The sequence below is a fragment of the Hypanus sabinus genome, chromosome 1, assembly GCF_030144855.1.
Source record: "Hypanus sabinus isolate sHypSab1 chromosome 1, sHypSab1.hap1, whole genome shotgun sequence".
NCBI classification, from domain to species: Eukaryota; Metazoa; Chordata; class Chondrichthyes; order Myliobatiformes; family Dasyatidae; genus Hypanus; species Hypanus sabinus.
In genome coordinates this window covers 136,649,558-136,670,613 of record NC_082706.1, presented here as the reverse complement: position 1 = coordinate 136,670,613, position 21,056 = coordinate 136,649,558, and the positions used below count along the sequence as shown (strand labels likewise).

Below are 21,056 nucleotides of genomic sequence, written 5' to 3'. Positions count from 1 at the left end.
TTCAAACATAGGGAACTGAGAGGTAAGTTGTGTGATTGATTGGGAAACTGTATTAACTGGTGGACATGCAAAGCAAAAATTTAAAGAAATACAGTGGATTCAGTTGATTGGGACACATCAGGACCAGTACCTTTTGGTCTAATTAAGTGGCTCTCCAAATTAGTTTCAGAAGTCGCATGGAAATCATTAAAAGGTATAAAAAAGATAAACTTCTGTTTAACTAAATAACAAATGGCTACTGTCACAAAGTTTTGAGAAAGCGAGCTTCTGAGGCCATGAATGCTTTAGTTATCTTTCAAAGTTCCATGGATTGTGGACTGGACTGAGGGAAGTGTGAGCCCCTTATCATAAAGGAGAGGAAAAGAAAACAACTAACCTGCTATCCTAACATCATTTGTTCGGCTGAAATGAGTAGTGTAGACTCAGCATTTACAGTGCCTTATGAAAGTATTCATCCCCTAACCCGCTGTTCACATAATTGAGTATCACAACCAGGGTTATTGATTAATTTAACTGAGAATGTTTATTTGTGAATTACATGCTCTTTTTTTCACAGCAGGTCCCAAAAACAGGGAAATTTTAAAGCATGAAAAACTAAAAATTCAAAAACTGAAATGTTAGCGGTTTAAAAGTATGCACCCCCCACCCACTTTGCTCAGTATTTAGTTGAACCACCTTTCACAGCTTTTACAGCCAGTAGTCTTTTTGGATAGGTCTCTATTAGCTTTGTGCAACACGATGGAGCAAGATATGCCCATTCCTCCTTGCAATGTGCTTTGGGTCACTGCCCTGCTGAAAGATGAACTTCCTCCTCAATTTAATCTTTCTGGCAGAGTCTAGCAGATTTTTAAAATCTCGGATCTCTCTCTATTTAGCAACATTCAGCTACCCATCAATCCTGACCAGATTTCCAGTCTGTACTGCTGAAAAACATCCCCAAAGCAGGCTGCTACCTCCACCATACCCTACAGTGGTTTGATGTTACCTGGCAGTACTAGATTTACGCCACATATACTGCTTAGTGTTGAGATCAAAAAAGTTCCGCTTTAGTTTCATCTGACCTCAAGACCTTCCTCATTTTTACTGTATCTTCTAAATGGTGCTTTGCAAAGCTAGGGCTTCTTCCTTGTCACTATTGCATGATTCTCTATTTGTGCAAGGCTTTAGAGACTGGATTCATGAACATCATCCCCAGTTGCAGCCACTGATTTCTGCAGCTCACTAACTGCTGTGTCACAGAAGCCTCTCTTATCAGTGCCATTCTTCTTTGGCAACTAAGTTTAGTGGGGCAGCCTGACCTAGGCAGGGTGACTGGGTTTTATATTTGTTTCACTTTTTCACAATGCACCGCACTGATCTTTGAAGTATATTCGGTGCCTTTGAGACGATCTTGTACCCTTCCCCAGATTTGTGCTTTTCTATTATTATTTCCCTGACTTGTCTTCAGTGTTCTTTTGTCTTCAGTTTGGTTTGATCTGTTGAAAATCTACCATAATGTTGGACCTTACAGTGAGTGGGGATATTTATTCAGGTGGTCCTCTAATTTTCTACATCAACAAATTAGGTGAGTTGGTAAGGTAATATACAGTATTGCACTCAATGAAAGTTAGCGTAGTAATTACAAAGGGAATGAATACTTTTTCAGCCTCACAATTTTGGTTTTTAATTTTTAGTAAATTGCTAACAGGCTTTGGAATTTTTCTTCCAATTTGACATGAAGCTCTATGTTTTGTAGATTAGCTCAAAAAATCCTATTTCAATATATTTTAAATTTAGAACACGAGACAATAAAATGTGAAAATAGTTGTGGGGCTGAATACCTTTTCAAGGCACTGTACTTATGAAAGGGTAATTATGTTTTAATAATCTATTATATATTCTTTTAGAATATTAATAGAAACATAGATAAGGGAGAACCAATATTTAGATTTTCAGAAGGCTTTAGTAACATGCCATATCAGAGGTTTGTCAGGAGCTTAAATCACGTGGGTAATATACAGAAATGGATTGTCAAATGGTTAGCAGACAGATAACAAAGAATGGAATTAGAACATAGAACAGAACAGCACAAGAACAGGCTCTTCGGTCCACAACATCATGCCAAACTATTTAACCTAATAGTTAAAAAACTTAACTGAACTAATCTTTTCTGCCAAAATAATGTCAAAATAATCCATTGTCTGTAGATTTATGTGCCTATATATAAAACATTTAAATTTCACTGTTGTATTTGCCTCCACTACTGCCCTTGGTAATGCATTTTAGGCGCCCACCACTCTCAGTGAAAAACAACTTGGCCCTCACATCCCCTTTGATCTTACCCCTCTCGCCTTAAATAATGCCCTCTGATATAAGACTTTATGACCCTAGGAAAAAAGATACCAACAGTCTAGCCTACCTATCCCTCCACCACTCCAGAGAAAACAACCTATGTGTGTCCAGCTTTCCCTTATAGCTCATGCCTTTTCCATCCTGGTGAACCACATTTGCACCCTCTGCAAAGCCTCTAAATCCTTCCATAATAGGGTGACCAGATATGAATGCAATAGTTCAGATTGGCTTAACCAGAGCTTTATAAAGCTGCAAGGTGATTTCCTGACTCTAACTCAGTGCCTCATCTGAAAAAGGCCAACTTACCATAGTGCTTCATGGATTAATGGGCCATGACCAATAGAGTTTTGCAGGAATTGGTGCTTGGGTGACAGCTCTACACAATCTGGGTCAATGATTTGGCTAAGGGTCACCAATGTTTGCAGATGTTTGCAAAAATAGGTGGAATTAAAAGTAGGAGGAAGATGTAAAGAAATGTCAAGGGGTTACGGGCAAGCTGAATAAGTAGGCAAGAATATAACTGTTGGAATATAATTTCGAAAAAATATGAGGTGATCCGCAAAATAAAAATGCAGAATTTTTAAAAAATTATATGAAATTGTTAAGGTTCAAAGGGGCCTGGGTGTCATTGTGCATAGATAACTAAAAGTTAGTGCAAGTGAGCTGAGGATATACAGAGGTAAATGTTATGTTAGGCTGTATCATGAGAGGTTTTGAGAACTGGAGTAAAGATATTTGTAAAGTGTCCTGGTGAGACTGCATCTGAAGCATCACATACTGTATTGCTTGCATTTTTAGTCAATAAAATGAGATGCTTATTTGATAATTGTAAGGATGGAATTTAAAGTACAATGAATATCTTCTTATATCTATGCATCATTTAGTTTATATGCACCACTTTTATGATGTTTAATGCGTATCAACAGTGATCTAACCGATATGATGCCATCCACGTGAAGATAATAGTGGAGCACAGAAATTCAGGCTTTTGACACCTGGGTAGTGTTTCTTCTCCTTGCCTGAATTTGCAATCTCATTTATTTTTAAATATGGAATTGCACCATTAGCCTTGTGTATCAGTCAAAATCCTGGGCAAAGTTATTGGAAAAAGTTGGATAAGAGCTTTTTGTGTGTGATCTTGTATGCTGTTAACACAATCGTACAAATGAACAGTAGGAACTGCCAAACTTTAAAGCCAACATGTTGCTATTAAATGTAATTTTTGACATCTTACCATTGCAGACGTCTCATCAAGATCAGAATAAGATTGCCTCTCCAGAAGGAGCTTCTATGGATGCTTCCTCACGACACAGTGGAGCCCGGGACAGTGGCATTGGAAGTGATAGTGCACGAATTCGGATTGTGCAGATTGAACAACAGAGTGGAACCAGTCATCACCGGCTTGCAAGGCCTTCCCGCCAATCTTCCATTGTGAAGAACTTAAATTTTATCCCTTTTGATGTATTTATTACAGCTGGTGGTATCTCACTGATGACCTACTCATTCACAATTAATCCCAAAGCAATGACCCAACAAGAAAGCCAACAGAAGAAAGACAGTGACAAAGTCAGCAAAAGTACATTGAACCTGAAAAGCACTGAGACCGAACAGGTGCCAGAGAATAAAGTGAGCCAGCTAGAAATTTCAGTAATGACAGCTGACGACGTCCTGAATAGTAATTCACCATTGTCCACCAGGAAGGTCACCGGTCACTTATCACTGGAGAGTCTCCACACACCAAGCAGGTCTTCAGCTCGCCAGGCTCTTGGAATCACAATAGTCCGTCAACCAGGCCGCAGAGGAGCAAATGATCTTCAGCTGGAGCCCTTCCTGTACTTGGTGATCGCCCAGCCTTCATTACTAATGAGTTGCCACCACCGGAAGCAGAAGGTGGAGCTAACGTTTTTTGATGCCACTTTGAAAGCTGTGCCACCAGACTACAAATGTATGGGTAAGAATAATATTATTTACCTCTTCTCATTAACCTTCCATCACTCCCTACTATCAAAATGAAAATATAGCATAAGCAGCAGAATTTTTGAGAGAGGAATATTATGAAGACATTATCTTCTAGAAGTTGGGAGGGAGACTCAGGGTCATGAGAGGGTGTGCCTTACTAACTGGGGATACTTCAAATAGGAAAATCAGGAAACAGAGGACTGTAGGAGACTCAATTGAATTTCACAGTACTCATTTTAATTATTTTTCTCAATTTTATGATATTTTTTCTTCAATTTGAAAATATTTTTGGCTGTTGACATGTGGTGGAGTTCCTAGACAGGAATCACAGACAGACATGAGTTGGATATTTACCATCAAGATATTTGTGCTTTGGGTAGGATATCAATGGGAGTACAATCTTTATGGAAGTGGATTGGCCTTCAGAGAAGGATTGGGCTTTTTAAAATATTTTTTATTCAATTTTTAAGATAGTTACATAGAATGAATAGAATAGATTGAATAGATTGGGCTTTTTAAGAGAATTGAGCATTGGGCATCAGAGGGTTTCTAGAACCTACAGAGCATTGTAGTATGGAGCAGTGCACATAATAGAAATCTGGCTTTGTATTCTGTTCTCAGGGGAAGTCATAAGTTGAGAGGGGAATGGATGTGTGAGACTCAGATAACTGGAGTGCTTTTTGGGAGGCCAAGGGATCTGGTGGGAAGAATTTCTGCTTTTACAGTATGTCCCCAAATGTTGCTGGAAAACCACAGGTCAGTTGGATCCAAGCTTTGTCAAGGTTATTGAGACCAAGGTAGCACTTCTAACATATTAAAGGTGTCCCCTCAACACTAAGATTGTGAGACTCTTACTTGTTTAGGTCACATGAGTATAAGGTTCTTTTTGAAAGTGCTAAAATACAGGCACAGCAGGTGGGTGACTGCACATACTCAAAGTGTGCTGAGCTTCCTTTGGCCCCTAAAGGCTTGTGCAAAGGATTAGGAATTTGCAATCACTTACTGAGCTAAGCCCTTTGGAAAATATGACTATTTCTATTCTACAGGTTCACTTCCAATAATTCTGTACAGTTTGCACAGTTTGTCTTTTGCACATTGAATGTAGGTCAATATTTGTCTGTTTATTTGGCTTTTTGGAAAATTTGGCTTTTTGGAAAATTCTATTCTGTTTCTTTTTTTTCTGTAAATGCCTGCCAAAAAATTGAATCTCAAGATAGTACTTAGTAATATGTACGTATTTTGATAATAAATTTACTCTGAACTTTGAAGATAGAACTGATTGCATGGAAGAAAGTTAAACTATGCTTGTATTGGTGCTAGTTGTTAAAGTAAAGCAGTCTACCTTGTATTATTTTTATGCTTTCACTTATTTATAATGATGCTGCTGTTTGGTCCATCAGGTCCTTGCCAGCTCTCAGGCTGCAATCCCATTAATCCCATTCCTCCTCTAGTCATTTCCTTACAGCCTGATATTCCATTCTCTCTCACTTATCCTTTAATTGTCTTTTCTTAACCACATATCTGCACCAAGGTATCATTTATAGTAGCATGTCTTTGGGAAGGAACTAGACTCCAGGTAGAAAGCAAAAGGTCACTAGAAGATCATGTAAGCTCAGCACAGACTGAGGTGTACCCAGGCCCCTGGATCTAAGTGGAATCCTTGTTGACTGTTGTGCTACTTTGCAGTCCTGCGTTTTTGCATGTCTTATGTAGTTTTTCTTTGAAGGTATTTGCTAGATTAAGAGGAATCTATTGGATAATATTACTGATGGGTAACTGTGGTGGCAATAGCAAATACTGGTTGAACTATAACATCCATTGATTGGAATTGAAATCTGTGTACAGATATTGATGAGTATGATAATAATTACAACATGCAAAACCTTCTATTGGCAATAACAAAAGCCGAGTAATCAGGAGCACTTTAGTGTTTGTGAAGAGGGATGGAAGTTGATTATTTGTGGTTAAGAGGAGAAGATGTGTAAGTTAGACATCAGTAGATGTTTATCTATGTTGGTCATGCATAGAGCTCTGGATCTTAAAAGAAAGCTTGGAGCAAAGAAGGATTTATTTGCCTGTGTTAGATATTGATGATGAAGGGCAATTAAATTAAAACAAAATTATTTAATTTGATAATACCAATAGATTTACACCATGTAAGTATTAATGTAAGAACATTTATTACACATCACTCATTATCCTTGAGATGATTGCAGTGAACTACAGGTTTAAATAGCTGCAGTCTCTGCAGTGAATATTGAGCTGCTTGACATTGATCCAAGGACCAGGAAGGAACAACATCTGTTGATTGCTTTGGAAATGGCACAATAACTTTGCAATTTAGCACAGCTTGACTGGCACTTCACTTTGAGTTCAGGATTACAAAATCTTTGGCAGAGTTTTATTGCTTTCAAGATGGGAGTGGATGCCAACAAATTTCCTGAGTATTGTCTTTTGAAAGGGTCTAGCTGTGCTTTTCCTGTTCATACTGTGTAAGCTGATGAAAGTACATTGAACTAAGATAGACAGGGGCCTTTTATCTTCAACAGACAAAGGGAAAATCAACTTCATTCGCTATGACTTAGCAGAGATTAGTTTTATCCAAATGGATTTTTTTTTGTCCAATTCAATTTGAGGGCAGCTAGATTCATATTTTATAACAAGCAGAACCAGCTGAAGACTATCTTTATACAAGTTAAATTATTTTCACTGGAATAAATGTTATATCTGATATTTAAAGCAGTATGTCAAATTTGGCTGTGCTTTTTGCTTACATTTCAGTCTTTTAAAAAAATCAGTGGTGGGTTTTTTAATTTCATTCTTGTTCTGTTGTAGATCCAGGTAAGACCCTTCCAGAAGCTTTGGACTACAGTGTGTTTTGGTTGCAGACTGTTCCAGGGGATGCTGATCTCAAAGCTGGCATTCCCCCTCCACTCCTGTCTTTGCAAATTAAAGACTTTCTCAATGGGCCAGGTAAGAGTACAAGACTTAATATCCCAATGCACAATTTGTTTTGTTTACAACCGCAGAGTGTGGGAGCTGCCTTTGGCTGCAATACCTTGCCTAAAGTGCATCTCCCAATCTCTTCACAATCTTACACACGTGCCAGTAAGAAAGCACGGCTAAACAGATCCTTGGGTGGATCTCTGCCATTTACTTTTGTGCATTTAGTTTTATGTGGTACAAGTTGGAGCAGTAATCCTTAATTGAGTTGAGTGAAGATCTAATATTTTTCCGAGTGCGCTGTATGTTGTAAACAATTTGTCAATTGGCAGGAGAAGGAGGTAAGCATATGCAATTTAGCAGAAACCTAATCTCTCAATTTAAACATGCAGGAAGCCCAGCAGTCATTCTGTATTATGACAAGCTGAGTTCAGTGACAGCAAGTAGCTAGACAGTGAAACCACTAATGAATGGGTAATAGCAGGATATGGCAATGCACTTGATACCACATGAAGAGGCATTTTTCCATACATTTGGCAAAATCACCAACCAAATATTTTTTTTTCCAGATTGAAGTAATAGGATCCCAGTATTAGTGAGTATACATTATAGTTCCCGCAGGAAATGGTGCTAGCAACACCCAGACCTGGGTGATAGGAACATAACAGCGTATTTTGTAAGTAAATGGAGGATTTATAACATACCTGTGCAGGTTATAAATTGATGGCGTAAGTCCATCCATCATTCCACTTGGTTTCTAATGCCAGAAATTTAAGGTCCTCCACGGCTTACTTTAGTTTATTGCTAGCCAGAGAGACATAGTTTTATATAGGTCTTCAGAAAATAGCAATAAAATATTATGTTGGCATCCTGTTCACCTAAAAAATAGTAGCATTGTATTACCATTATGGTAAAAAGGAGATTACTTGCCTTATTCAAAATGTTACACATTACATAATTCAAAAGGAAGTTCTACTGCAGCTGTTATAAACTTGTATGTGATTGATTGACCCTCTGCTCCCTGCTCATTCAGGATACCAAATAAGTATTTCTTCAAGAGAGTCCTGAATTTAGCAAAGGATATAATTCCATCCATTAACAAGTTCAACGACTCCCCGAAAAGCTGCAGAATAACGTGACCAGAAACCCACTAGAGCAATAACTCTGGCAGGTGATAGATTAGTTAGAACAAATTGGAACCATTATGGCCTGGCATCCCTGGTTTCCATCAAGTATTTTTTTTTAAAGGGGAAAAAAAAGTCATCATTTTTACACAGTGGTTGGCCCTACAGAGCGCCTATAACAGGTTAATTTGAATCATATGATGTGTCACTGGCCTCATCTGACACAAACTTCATTCCATGTGTGAAACAGTAATAAATCCATTCCCAACCAAGTCAAGTCCCCAAGGAGTGGGTGAATGCAGACCCTATCCTGGCATGCTGGCCCTTCATAATTTGAAGCAGGGTAATTGGTGTTGCAGTAAAAAAAAGTCCCATAGTGAAGGAGCATTAGAGCAGATGCATACCGAACCCACACATTTCATTCTGTACTGATGTTTGCTGCAGGTATGGCATCATATAACTTCAGGAATTTGCCCAATTGATCCCAATTTTGCAGTGCTCCTAAGCATGGTGACACTGTTTAAAGTAATAATTCTTGATTTAAAGGGAGCTGACATGTGAGAAAGAGAGTTCAGCAGTATTGTAATGTATTCAGGCTTCGTTTAAAATTTACTTAAGGTCATTTGTTAATGTAATGATATGCTGTCATTAAAAGTTCTTTTTTCACTTGACGGGTAATGTTTTGATATTTCAGCAGCAACATAGCACAGTGCCATAGTTAGTGCTTCTGATTAGGGAAACAGTTTCAAACTAAACTTGAACTGGTATAAGTTAATATATTCAATTAGTTTCATCACAGTGAATTCAAATAAAATTTAACACTAAACCACTTAAAGAGATATTAGATTGGTATAAAATAACTCTTGTTTCAAAGTTTATCTGCACTGTAAAATTGTGTAATTCAATGACACTGAATATTTCTAGAACAAATAACATAAATGAGTTATATGACCAAGATTTGACAATCTATGTCATTTCAACCTGGACTCATCTTGGAAAGGTAGTCAATCATAAGTGCTTCTTGATACACCCTCCAAGTGTAGTTACATTTTAATATTTTTTATTTTGTTCATGTAGTATTTATTGTGTGACATCAACAAATTAGTTAATTTTGTAATAGTTATGACAAAATTCTCTGTTATTAAAGAATATCGGCTACATATTAGAAATACAACTCCTTTTCAAAATAAATCTAATGTAAAAAACATGTATCAGGCCTATTGAAATAAATGCTGATTTATGTGTCTGAGAGAGAGCCTGTGGTATGTCATATACCGAGTGAAGCACAAAGTCTTTGGGTAACTGCAAGTCTGTGTATTTGCTATTGCTTTGCTCAGGCTCGAGTGGTCGGTGGAGGGTGCCGATGCTTTTCTTGCCGGTGAGGTGGGGGGGATCATTGTTTGCTGCCGCTTACGTGCGGGAGGGAGGGTAGCTGGAGGGACTTTGGGGGTTCTACCATTTAACTGTTGTTCGTTCTTTGGGGCACTCCTCTGTTTTTGTGGATTGTTGTGAAGAAAAAGCATTTCAGGATGTATATTGTATACATTTCTCTGACATTAAATTGGACCTTTCAATCTTTGATGTTTCTGCCCGTGTCTTGTGTGATTCTTATGCCAGTGGTTTCTGTGATTGCAAGTGCTATTTTAATACTAAACATCAGACTTGGCATAGTGGGTATCACACTTAGCACTGATTCATAAGGTTGTAATGTTAGGTTATGCTCCAGCTATTTAAGCACTAAATTTAGACCAGGGATCTAATACTAGACTGTCAGATGAGCCACTATAGCAAGAAATTCCATCTGCCCTGAAAGGTGAAACATCCATGACAATACTTTGAAGATGAACAGGATAATTTTTCCCATTTCTTAGACATTATATATCCCTTAATTTTAAGTCTGGTCATCCTATTACTTTAAGCATTTTTATTTATCTTTTAAATCTAACTTTTCCTTTAATGATATGATGCTTATCAGAATCATTTCATGTAGTATCAAGTTCCACATTATCACATCTTTTTAGGGAGAGGTTTTCCTATGATTTTCTTAATAGATTTATTAGTGACAATTTTATATTCTAAATTTTTGATTCTTGTGATTGTCTCCTGTCATGGTATTGGGTTCACTGTCCAGAAAGCCCTAAATGCAAAAGGAAATTTTAAGTTCTATCCGATATAGGTTTTTACAGATGCCCTCACTATAGTGAGGTTCTGCTGTATCAGCCTACTCTTTAAATGCTGGTTTCCTCCCTATCTAGTCTTTGTGGTGAGATCTTGCTGCCAGTACCCACTGCATGGGGATACTTTCAGCTAACAAAGTAGTATAAGCACAGTTTGTTTTATTTTTAATGATACACATTTAAACTTAGACAAATAGTTCTAACGCACATTTAAAACTAACACAGGATTTTCTGATTTATAAAAGATTTTCAAATTTAAATAGACTTATAAACTAAAAAGGATTTCCAAACATGGGTTCAAGACTTACGCACATACTAACGAGTTGCAGATAAACGAGTTGTCCGTCACACAAGCCAAAGGTTGAGGCATGAATTCTAGTTCTTCTTTTTGTCATTCTCCTTGTTCATAACAATCCCAGTGTTTTCAAACATTTATACTGTTTTGCTACTAGTTGACATTATTTGCACATGATGTTTTTCAGATACTTTTGCTGGGACAAACCAATTCAACAGACGGTCTAAAAGCTTCTGGGGACAGAGATCCCAGACACCCAAAATTAATACTGTATCTGTACCTGTGCCCATGTGATAAAGTGACAAAATCAGTCAGGCGTGCAAGCCTTCTTGATCTCAGTCATAATGATACAAATAACTTAGCCAGTGATATCTGGTTTGATGCAGGCTAATTAACATAAACCTAAAGTTTTATGTTGATTAAACCTGGGCCTACAAGACCTCATTGTTTTGTTTGTTTACAACAAGAAGCTCACCAAGGAATATTGTTAAGATCTACCCCGACCCTTTGGAAAGGTCACGCTGTTGTTCTTGGAGGCTGAGGTTAGCAATAGGCCTCTTGGGTGCTGGAAAATGAATATCCATCAGGTGGATATCCCTGTTATCCCTGCCAACTACCCCACCCCCCCCCTCCCCCGATTAATGGAGCCTACTGCTCCTTTCCCACAGAATCTGTTCATAATTTGACAAGGTCACCTCTGAGTCATCTTCAATACAATGATTTCCATTTTGTTCTCTTTCAAAAATAGAAGCACATCAAAGTCAGGAAATGAGACAAGAAATAAAGAAATGAGAGAGTACAGAAGCAGCATAGGACCCAGATAGCTATCTGACCCAGGAGTCAATTCACTCTAACTTCTGGAAACCTCTGGGCCTCCACTCCCACTACCTTCATAGATCTTTCTACTCACTCCTTCTCATAAGCCTTCAACTGCTCTTCTTTCTATGTTGCTGTGGAGGGTGCATACACTGCAGAGGGAAATGCTCTTTTAAACAGTGATGTCATCTCTCAAGAGTACCTTAGTGTACTCCATTCAACAGATACTTAACTGTTCAAAACAGTTGTTATTTCCCTTTTCTTGCTTCTGTTGCCTAACACATAGATTTTAATGCATTCCTTTAAAATCCCTCCATGGTCTCATTTTGTTATATTTAGGTCAACCTATGCAGTCATTAATAGTTGTCCCTAGTAGCATAAGGGTTTGTATTACTGCTTCTACATATTTACCTTCATGTTACCTTAAGGGATTGTCATCTGTCTTACATTACTCTATTGCTCCCTGTAGTTCTCCTTCAAAATCTCTGGCTGGTTCCTCTTGTTTCCTTCTAAAGCATCCTGAAAAACATGTCTGTTAGCATAATCCTTTTACCATGTCATTGACCCTTCCCCAAGCCCCAATTCACCTTTCCTCTGGATTGTCAATTCACTTTCCAGTTGACATCCTTCCTTCACCTCTTTGCTACTTAGTCAGAGACCTATTTCATATAAAGAGAAAAATGCTGGGAAATACAAATAGTTTGAACTCAACAACTAACACTTGAAAGAAATTGTCTTCAGTAAAGATGCTGTTATACACTGGCTCTCTAATGCATACTGTTAAACCAGGATATCATGGTACACAGATGGATTTGAGACATTTATAATAGCCTAGTTTCTGGAATATTGCCACAGTTACTTCATACATTACTTTCAATTTTGTAATGAATTACTTGAATGGCAGTGTCTTCATATCCAGGCACATTTTTAAAATGTGTACTTAGGGAAGAAATATAGACATAATTAGATAATACATAATTTTCGGATACATATTCAATGTATTTTCTGGCAAAAAAACTGCTTAAATTCTGTTACAAACAACAGAGAATGATGATGATTTTCCCTCACCACTCTTCAGGGCCCCAAACAGTCCTTCCAGGTGAGGTAACACCTGTGAATTGTCTGGGGTCATCTATTGTATCTATTGTGTTCTGTGCTCTGGATGTAGACTCCTCTACATCGGTGAGACCTGTTGTAAATTGGGGGACTACTTCACTGACCACTTCAGCTCCATCTGTCAAAAGTGGAACTTCCCAGTGGCCAGACATTTTAATTTGGATTTCCATTCGCATTCCAACTTGTTGGTCCATGGCCTCCTCTTGTACCAGAATGAGGAGTTGATTCTTGTACCAGAATGAATAGTTGAAACCACACTCAGGATGCAGGACCAACACCTTATATTCCGTCTGGGTAGCTTCAAGCCTGATAGCATGAATATCGATTTCTCCTTCCAGTCAAAAAAATTTCCATTCCCCTCCTCTCTTCCTGTATTCCCCACTCTGGCCTTTTATGTCTTCTCACCTGCCTATCACTTGCCCTGGGTCCCCTCCTCCTTCCCTTTCTCCTATAGTCCACTCCTATCAGATTCCTTCTTCTCCAGCCCTTGAACATTCCCACCCACCTGCCTTCACCCATCACCTTCCAGATAGCCTCCTTCCTCTCCCCTCACCTTTTTATTCTGGCATCTTCCCATTTCCTTTCCAGTCCTGAGGAAGGGTCTCAGCCCAAAATGTGACTCTTCATTAATTTCCATAGATGCTGTGCACCTGTTGAGTTCCTCCAGCATCTTGTGTGTATGACATTATGGGTTCCAGCTACATTGTAGCTATTGTAATGCGTAGTCTGTGCCAACAATTTAGCTGAGTATTGAGGGACTGCTGCACTGCTGGAGGTGCTTTCTTTCTACCTAACCCCATCTCCTCTCTGGTGGATACCAAAAGAACCCTTGGCAACATTCTCTTGGGCAGCATTTATCCTTCAGCCTACATCACCAAAACATTTGTTTATCTCATTAATATTGGTGAGACCTTGCTGTGCACAACTTGATTGCTGCGATTCCCAACTTTGCAACAGTAAATACCATCAATACCTTGGCTGCAAAATGAATTGGATTCTCCTGAGGGTTTGAAAATTTCTGTTAGTTTCTTTCACAGAAACAACATCTCTACATCCACTTATGTATTGGATTGAACATACGTTTACGGTTCATCTAAAATTACGCCTGGGAATTAGTCCTTGTGCATTTGGTCAAAAGACATATCTTAAATAAATTTGAAACTAAAGTTTAGTTTAAAATTTAGAAACTGGAATGGGATTTAGATAAATCACCTTTCTGAAATATATAAAGGTGAAGTATTTAAATAGCAGCATCACTACTTAAACTCAACAGTAATCAGATGTGGCAAATTGCATTTTCTAATCAATAACAGCTCTTTCAATCCAATGTGAGCTTTCTCTTTAAAATTGTCTAACTATCCACTGTGTTGTAGTTGTAACAGATGCTAGACCACATTGTACACTTGTAACAAGAGTGACCATTTCTTTTCTTCTTAATAAAAGGCATATGCAAAGTAAAAGCTGAACCTGTCTACTACAAAATAACATATGCTTGAAGGAAGCAACGCAGACGTGCACAGGATTCCTAATTGAATCTCAGCACTTGTGTCACAAGCTAGACCAGCTCCACCCCAGGATTGCATACACCTCTTCTAATTCACCCCAAATGTCTATTACTTGACTTACTACACAGTTTAATCGTAACTTGAGATTTATAATGTGGCGTTTACTGTATTGTTTAAAAATTAGTTGATTTGTATTTCCCCCAGTGTTGGTAAGAAGCCTGTGGATTTGACAAATTGACTAATACATACAAGATGTACACTTGAATAAATTTTGTTTCAGTGTTTTATTTGAAAGAAGGTAAATGATTTAGAAAGCAGCTGAATTTTGAGGAATAGGAGATTCCACCCACTCTTAACTTGAAAATACTGCCAGTTAAATTGAAAGTAATTCAAGTTTAAAGGAGACCATCATGTTAAAAAATTATTTTTAAGCCCAAATCTGTATAATGGATAAGGTGGAAGAAATGACTCCTTAAATTTGGAGAAAAACAAGAACCTCAACGTCATTGCACAGCCATTTCTGATTGTAAGGTAAAGGACTGGTTCAATAATCAGAAAGCTGTTGTGATCTGGACTTTGCACACTTTCCTCAGATAGCAAAAGAAAATCATACAAACAAGTTACTAAAATTTTATGAAAACTTTTTGTGCGTAGATTTGAATATTTCTTTCTCTTATTACTGTTTTTTTTCTGGCTGCCATGGTTATGTGTGTGTTATTATTATACATGCAGCAAAATAACTAAACCAGCCTTTTTGCTTTGACAAGTATGTCAGTCTTTCTTAACTTTTCTACTTGGTATGAGTGATTATTTTTGTTAAATACAGTGTTTTATTTTTTAAACAGCTGAAGTTCATTTGGAATTATCACGTCCCTGGAAGGTCAACTTGAGTCTTGTCAAATTGGATCAAGTAACAAATTTTGTAAAGAGGATACTGCCAAGATATAATCATGAGATCACCTCCAAAGCTGCAGTCTCCCCCAAAAGAGTTTACAATAAAGATGAGATGTTTACATCAACATTTGGAGTGAAGAGTGAACCAGGATCATTCACTGAGAGAGCAATTTGTCAAGGAAACATTTGGAAAGCCATGTCATTTTTTCAGAAGTTTTCCATCCACACAGTTCAGATTGTTGCTCTGATGGAGATGTTACCTCATCCCAGCAAGCCTTCTATTCTGACCTCACTTTCGAGCCTAGAAGGTGTTCTGAACATAAGAGTAGGCCCCAAGCCCACAGGTGAGTTAAACTAAACTGATAGGTCCAGCTTACATCTCTGTGATCTAATGTTGCAAGTTATATGAGAAAATGTTAGTTTAAGCCCTACTTACCCCATTGCCAAGTGTGGAAGGAGCCATTTTGTTTCACCTATTGGATGACTTGCCTGGAATAAAAACAAAAAATGCTGGAGTTTCTTAGCAGTTCAGGCAGCATTTATGCCAAGAGAAAAAGAGTTAATTGACATTTAAGTTACAACTGAAAGGGCATCTACCTGAAATATTAGCTTTATTTCTGTCTCCACAGAAGCTGCTTGACCTGTAGAATATTTCCAACAATTTTTGCTTTTGTTTTTTTATATTTTCAATATCTATAGTGTTTGGTCATTGTATGAATGTGATTTAATATTATGTATTGAAACTAACTAGTTTGAAAAGGAAAGGCACCAAAGATCACTTCACAATAGTAATATGTTGAAATGTGAGTGGGTACCGTATTTCTTATATCAATTTTAAAAATTGGATTATTACTCTTTAGATTATATTCTTATTTCTAGGACTTGCCAGAAAGATTTTATTGGACCTTAAGTAATGAATTATGTAAATTAAAGTGGCACAGAGAGGGCTAACTTGTTACCTGTTATTTCCTCACTGTGCTATCAAATACTCTGTTTTAGAAAGCTAGAAGTACAAAGATGTTTTATACAAGTATATATAAAAAGGTGTAAATGATTTGTTATGTTTCCTGATCTCCTGAGTAGTACCAGTTCGCTAAAGTCATCTGGTACAAATGACTGTCAGACTTGCCAAATTTCATTCATTGTGAAAGTTTAGATTAGAAGACAAAAAGAAATACTGCTCTGTATTTAAAATATACCTTGCATTTTCAAACAATTTCCAGGGTAGTTATTCATTTAGTTATTAAAAGAAGTCATAACAATGTTTCAAAGGAGCATTTTCCAGTTAAGCATTTTCTTATTTCTGCATACCTGGACTCTGTTTTATCCCCACTGGTTCAGTCCCTTCCTACCTACATCCATGACACTTCTCACGTCTTGGATCTTTTCAGTGACTTCACTTTTCTTGGCCCCGATTGTCTCACTTTCATGATGGATGTGTCCAGTTCCTATGCACCCCCATCAGGAAGGCTTTAAATCTCTCTGCTTCTTTATCTGTTCAATCTGTTCCCCTCCATCACCACTCTCCTCCATCTGACAGAACTGGTCCTCATTCTCAATAATTTCTCCTTCAGCTCCTCTTACTTCCTGTGAAGCAAAGATGTAGTCATAGGCACTCATATGGGTCACAGCTAAGCCTGCCTTTTTGTCGGCTATGTTCCAAGCCTACGCTGGTATCACTTCCTAATTTTTCCCATACTACATCGATAACAGCATTGGTGCTGCTTCCTGCACCCATGCTGAGCTCATTGACTTCATCAACTTTGCCTCCAACTTCCACCCTACCCTCAAATCTACTTGGTCCATTTCTGACACCTCCTTCCCCTTGCTTGATCTCTATCTCTATTTCTGGAGACAGTTTATCTACTGAAATCTTTTATAAACACTGTGATTCTCACAGCTACCTGAACTATACCTCTTCCCACTCTGTTACTTGTAACAATAACATCTCTCAGTACCTCTGTCTCCTCTGCATCTGCTCTCAGAATGAGGCTTTTCATTCCAGAACTAATGAGACATTCTCCTGCTTCAAAGAAAGGAGCATTCCTTCTTCCACTATCAATGCGGCCTTTGCCCAAATCTCTTCTATTTCGCACATGTTTGCCCTTCCCCCATCCACCCACCACCCACCCCACCAGGGATAGGGTTTCTCTTGTCCTTGCCTACCACCCTGCCAGCCTCCACGTCCAGCATATAAATCTCCATAACTTCTGCCATCTCCAGTGGGATCCCACCACAAAGCACATCTTTCCCTACCCCTCCCCACCCTACTTTCCACAGAGATCACTCCCTACATGACTCCCTTGTTCATTTGTCCCTCCCCACTGATCTCCCTCTTGGTACTTATCCCTGCAAGTGGAATAAGTGCCACAGCTGCCCCACACCTCCTTCCTAACTATCATTCAGGGCTCCAAACAGTCCTTCCAGGTGAAATGACACTTCACCTGTGAGCTTGTTGGCGTCATGTACTGTGTTCAGTGCTCCCAGTGTGGCCTCCTTTGTACTGGTGAGACCCAACATAAATTGGGAGACCTCTACCATTCACCGAGCACCTATGCTCCTTCCGTCAGAAAAAGCAGGATCTCACCGTGGCCACCCATTTCAATTCTACTTCCCATTCCCATTCCGACATCCAACACCTCCTCTACTGCCAGGATGAGGCCTCACTCAGTTTGGAGGAGCAACACCTTATATTCTGTCTGGTTAGCCTCCAACCTGATGGCATGAACATCAATTTCTTGAACTTCTGGTAAATGACCCCCTTTCACCATTCCCTATTCCCATTTCCCTCTCTCATCTTATCGTCTTATCTACCCATCACCTCCCTCTGGTGTTCCTCCCCCTTCTCTTTCTTTGTTGGTGTTCTACCCTCTCCTATCAGAACCTCAATGTCCTTCTGCAGCTCCTTATGTCTTTCACTAATCAACTTCCCAACCTTTATCTTCACCCCTCCCTGCTCCTGGTTTCACCTATCACTACACCTGGTATTTCTTCTTCCCCTCCCCTCACCTTCTTACTCTGACTTCTCATCCTTTTTTTCTTCAGACCAGATGAAGTGTATTGACCCAAAATATCGACTAATTACTTTTTGTCATAGTTGGTTCTCGGCCTGCTGAGTTCCTGCAGCATTTTGTGCGTGAAGCATTTTGTTGAAAAGTATTTATCTGGTCATTATCATGATGTTGCTTGTGGTTTGCTTCCATGAGCAAGCCACTTGACCAACATTAGAACAGTCTTAAAATTCTTGTCCTTAGAATTACATAATTGGCTGTAAAATAGTTTGAGAAAGAAAGGTGAAAGGAGCGATATATTAACCATATATACACACTATATGTATCTGATGAAATAGCCGTTAACTAATTCATTGGCACATTGATGCAGTTGGTACAGACACTGCTTCTCAATACCAGCAACTAGGTAGATAGTCCAGTAATTTATCTCTGGTAATTCTGTTCATTCTCTCCTCACATATCCACTTAAATCATTCTACTCCATCCTTCTTCATCCCCCTCACTTCTATTACACTCTCATTTCAATTCCATCTCCTCTCAGTTTATATCAATGGGATCCAATTCCTGTTAAAGTGCTGACCACACAATTTCCCTTTCAAGTCTTAACATTGGCTGGCATTATAACCCCAAACTATTTTATCTAATGGCTGGTCATCCCTTTGTTATCTCCATCCTTGTCTCAATCCTCCTCAGAGTTTCCCAAAGGATGCATAAAGATTTCCTGCAGCTGTCCTGCCAAAGGGTCTTGGCCAGGAATGTCAACTGTACTTTTTTCCATAGCTGCTGCCTGGCTTGCTGAGTTCCTCCAGTATTTTGTTTGTGTTGCATGGATTTCCAGCATCTGCAGATTTTTTCTTGTTTGCTAAGTATTTTTATGGCAGGGTCATCCCCAGTGATGGGTCTGATTACCAAATGGAAACCTTACCTTAATTCCTAGCCCTTTCACAGACTCTGTCGAATTAGAATGGCCAATGTAAGAAAAAGGATCAGAATTAGGCCATTTAGGCCTTCGAGTCTGCTCCGCCATTTCATCATGGCTGATCCAATTTTCCTCTCAGCCCCAAATCTCCTGCCTTCTCCCCATATCCCTTCATGCCCTGACCAGTCAAGACACTATCATCTTTTTCCTTAAATATACATAAATACTTGGCCTCCACAGCTGCCTGTGGCAAATAATTCCACAGATTCATCACTCTCTGGCCAAACGCTCCTCTGTTCTGAGGCTGTATCCTCAGGTCTTAGACTCTCCCACCATAAGAAGCATCCTCTCCACATCCACTCTATCACTGCCTTTCACCACTCAATATGTAATCACTATTGGAAACTTTGTCATGTGTACTTGCTTAATTGTTCCACTGCTGTGCTCACTGGCTTCTCAGGGGCTATGCCCTTCAGTTCATTTAAAATTCTGCTTCCCCATTTCTTGTCCACTTGCACTTGCTCCCTGCATCTTCTCTATTTCAAATGCATTTAAACACAAAACATACCATACACAAGTTGTGGTCTGACTAAGTGTGGCCTGCAGTTCTAATGTTACCTACCAGCTCTTGTCTTTTATACTTCAGTTCCTTAAGGGAAACAGGCAATGTAGTTATTTTTTTTAAAAGCAACAAACAAAACTCTGAAGGAACTCAATGGGTCAGACATGAAATGTGGATGGAAATAGACAGCCGACATTTTAGTTCAAGACTATTATCTGGTCTGCTATAGAAGGGCCTCAACCTGAAATGTTGACTCTTCGGCAGCATGGTAATGTAGCAGTTAGCATAACACATTACTGTATCAGTGATTGGGGTAAGGAGTTTATACATTCTCACTGTAACTGTGTGGGACATATGGAACATGTTTTGAGTTTTGATACACAATGCATCATGTTTCCTTACCTGATGCACATACTTCCTACACTGGATATTAGTTAATAATTGAAAGCTGGACCCATGTTTGGTATCCCTATAGCCTAGCCAGGACACTGAAGCCAATCTACCATACCTGTGACGGAGGTCAACTAGTTCTAGACGGATGGTCCAATTTACTATCTCCTGGTGTGTTTTTAACACAAGATAGATAAGAACAATTTTTGTTCAATTCACAGTACTTTTTAGTCTTCCCTCTCTATTTTTATAATATTTACTTCCTGAAATTTTGTAAGGTAAACAACACAATCATAAACCCAACTTAACGTATCAAAGTTCATGGTCTGTATTGTTTGGTGTTATTTTGCCATAGTACTGAATAACCTACATTCCACGAAAGCTGTATTAGATAGAATCAAAAGTACTGCTGCACCTCTAGAAAGCAGCTCAGAAGTTTACTACTGTGTGCACCACATGAAATAATTTTTTTTTGTCGGTGTAAGCCGGCAGACAAATTAAACATTAAGGAGACCACGAGGGATTGAATCTAAATGTAGTTTGTAGAGATGAATGCAAATCACCATTAAAGTTTCCCCTGGAACTGTGGCTAGAATATTGGGTGTGGGTCCCTTGATTTTGTCACATTTGACACCAAGTAGCTTAAACCCTCCGTCTTCCTTGCACTCAATGAGAGGTTACGATCATATTGGCTCTGTAACAACTGGGATTTTGAATGTCATTACAGCATATCCCCCACTCTCTGAAAAGAAAAACTAAAAGGGTTTAACTGACACCAAGCTTTAACTTTCACTGAATCTTGCGATAATACAAAAAGCACCAGAATCTTAATTCCTGTCAGTGTTTGCCTTCTGCTGAGGTGTGTTTGAAATCCAGTGAAAGTAAAATGTAGGAGGAAAGAACAGATGTTGTAATGTTGAAGAAACAAGCCACCACCTAATCCTTGGGCCAGAAACCTGCAATAAATTGTGAACTTAAAGCAGTCTAAAGGCTCCAGAAATGCTCTGTGCTAAA

At 38.7% G+C, this 21,056-nt stretch overlaps 1 protein-coding gene across 2 annotated transcripts in view; it reads left to right on the top strand.

Annotated features, from left to right (window-relative positions):
- The window catches only part of LOC132398003 (intermembrane lipid transfer protein VPS13B-like), a 1,044,617-nt gene that overhangs the window by 851,937 nt on the left and 171,624 nt on the right, over positions 1-21,056 (top strand). For both annotated transcript variants that reach the window (XM_059976892.1, XM_059976883.1), the window contains exons 34-36: positions 3,574-4,282; positions 7,126-7,263; positions 15,112-15,504. In XM_059976892.1, the coding sequence (XP_059832875.1) occupies positions 3,574-4,282; positions 7,126-7,263; positions 15,112-15,504 (1,240 nt within the window). The remainder of the gene's footprint in view (positions 1-3,573; positions 4,283-7,125; positions 7,264-15,111; positions 15,505-21,056) is intronic.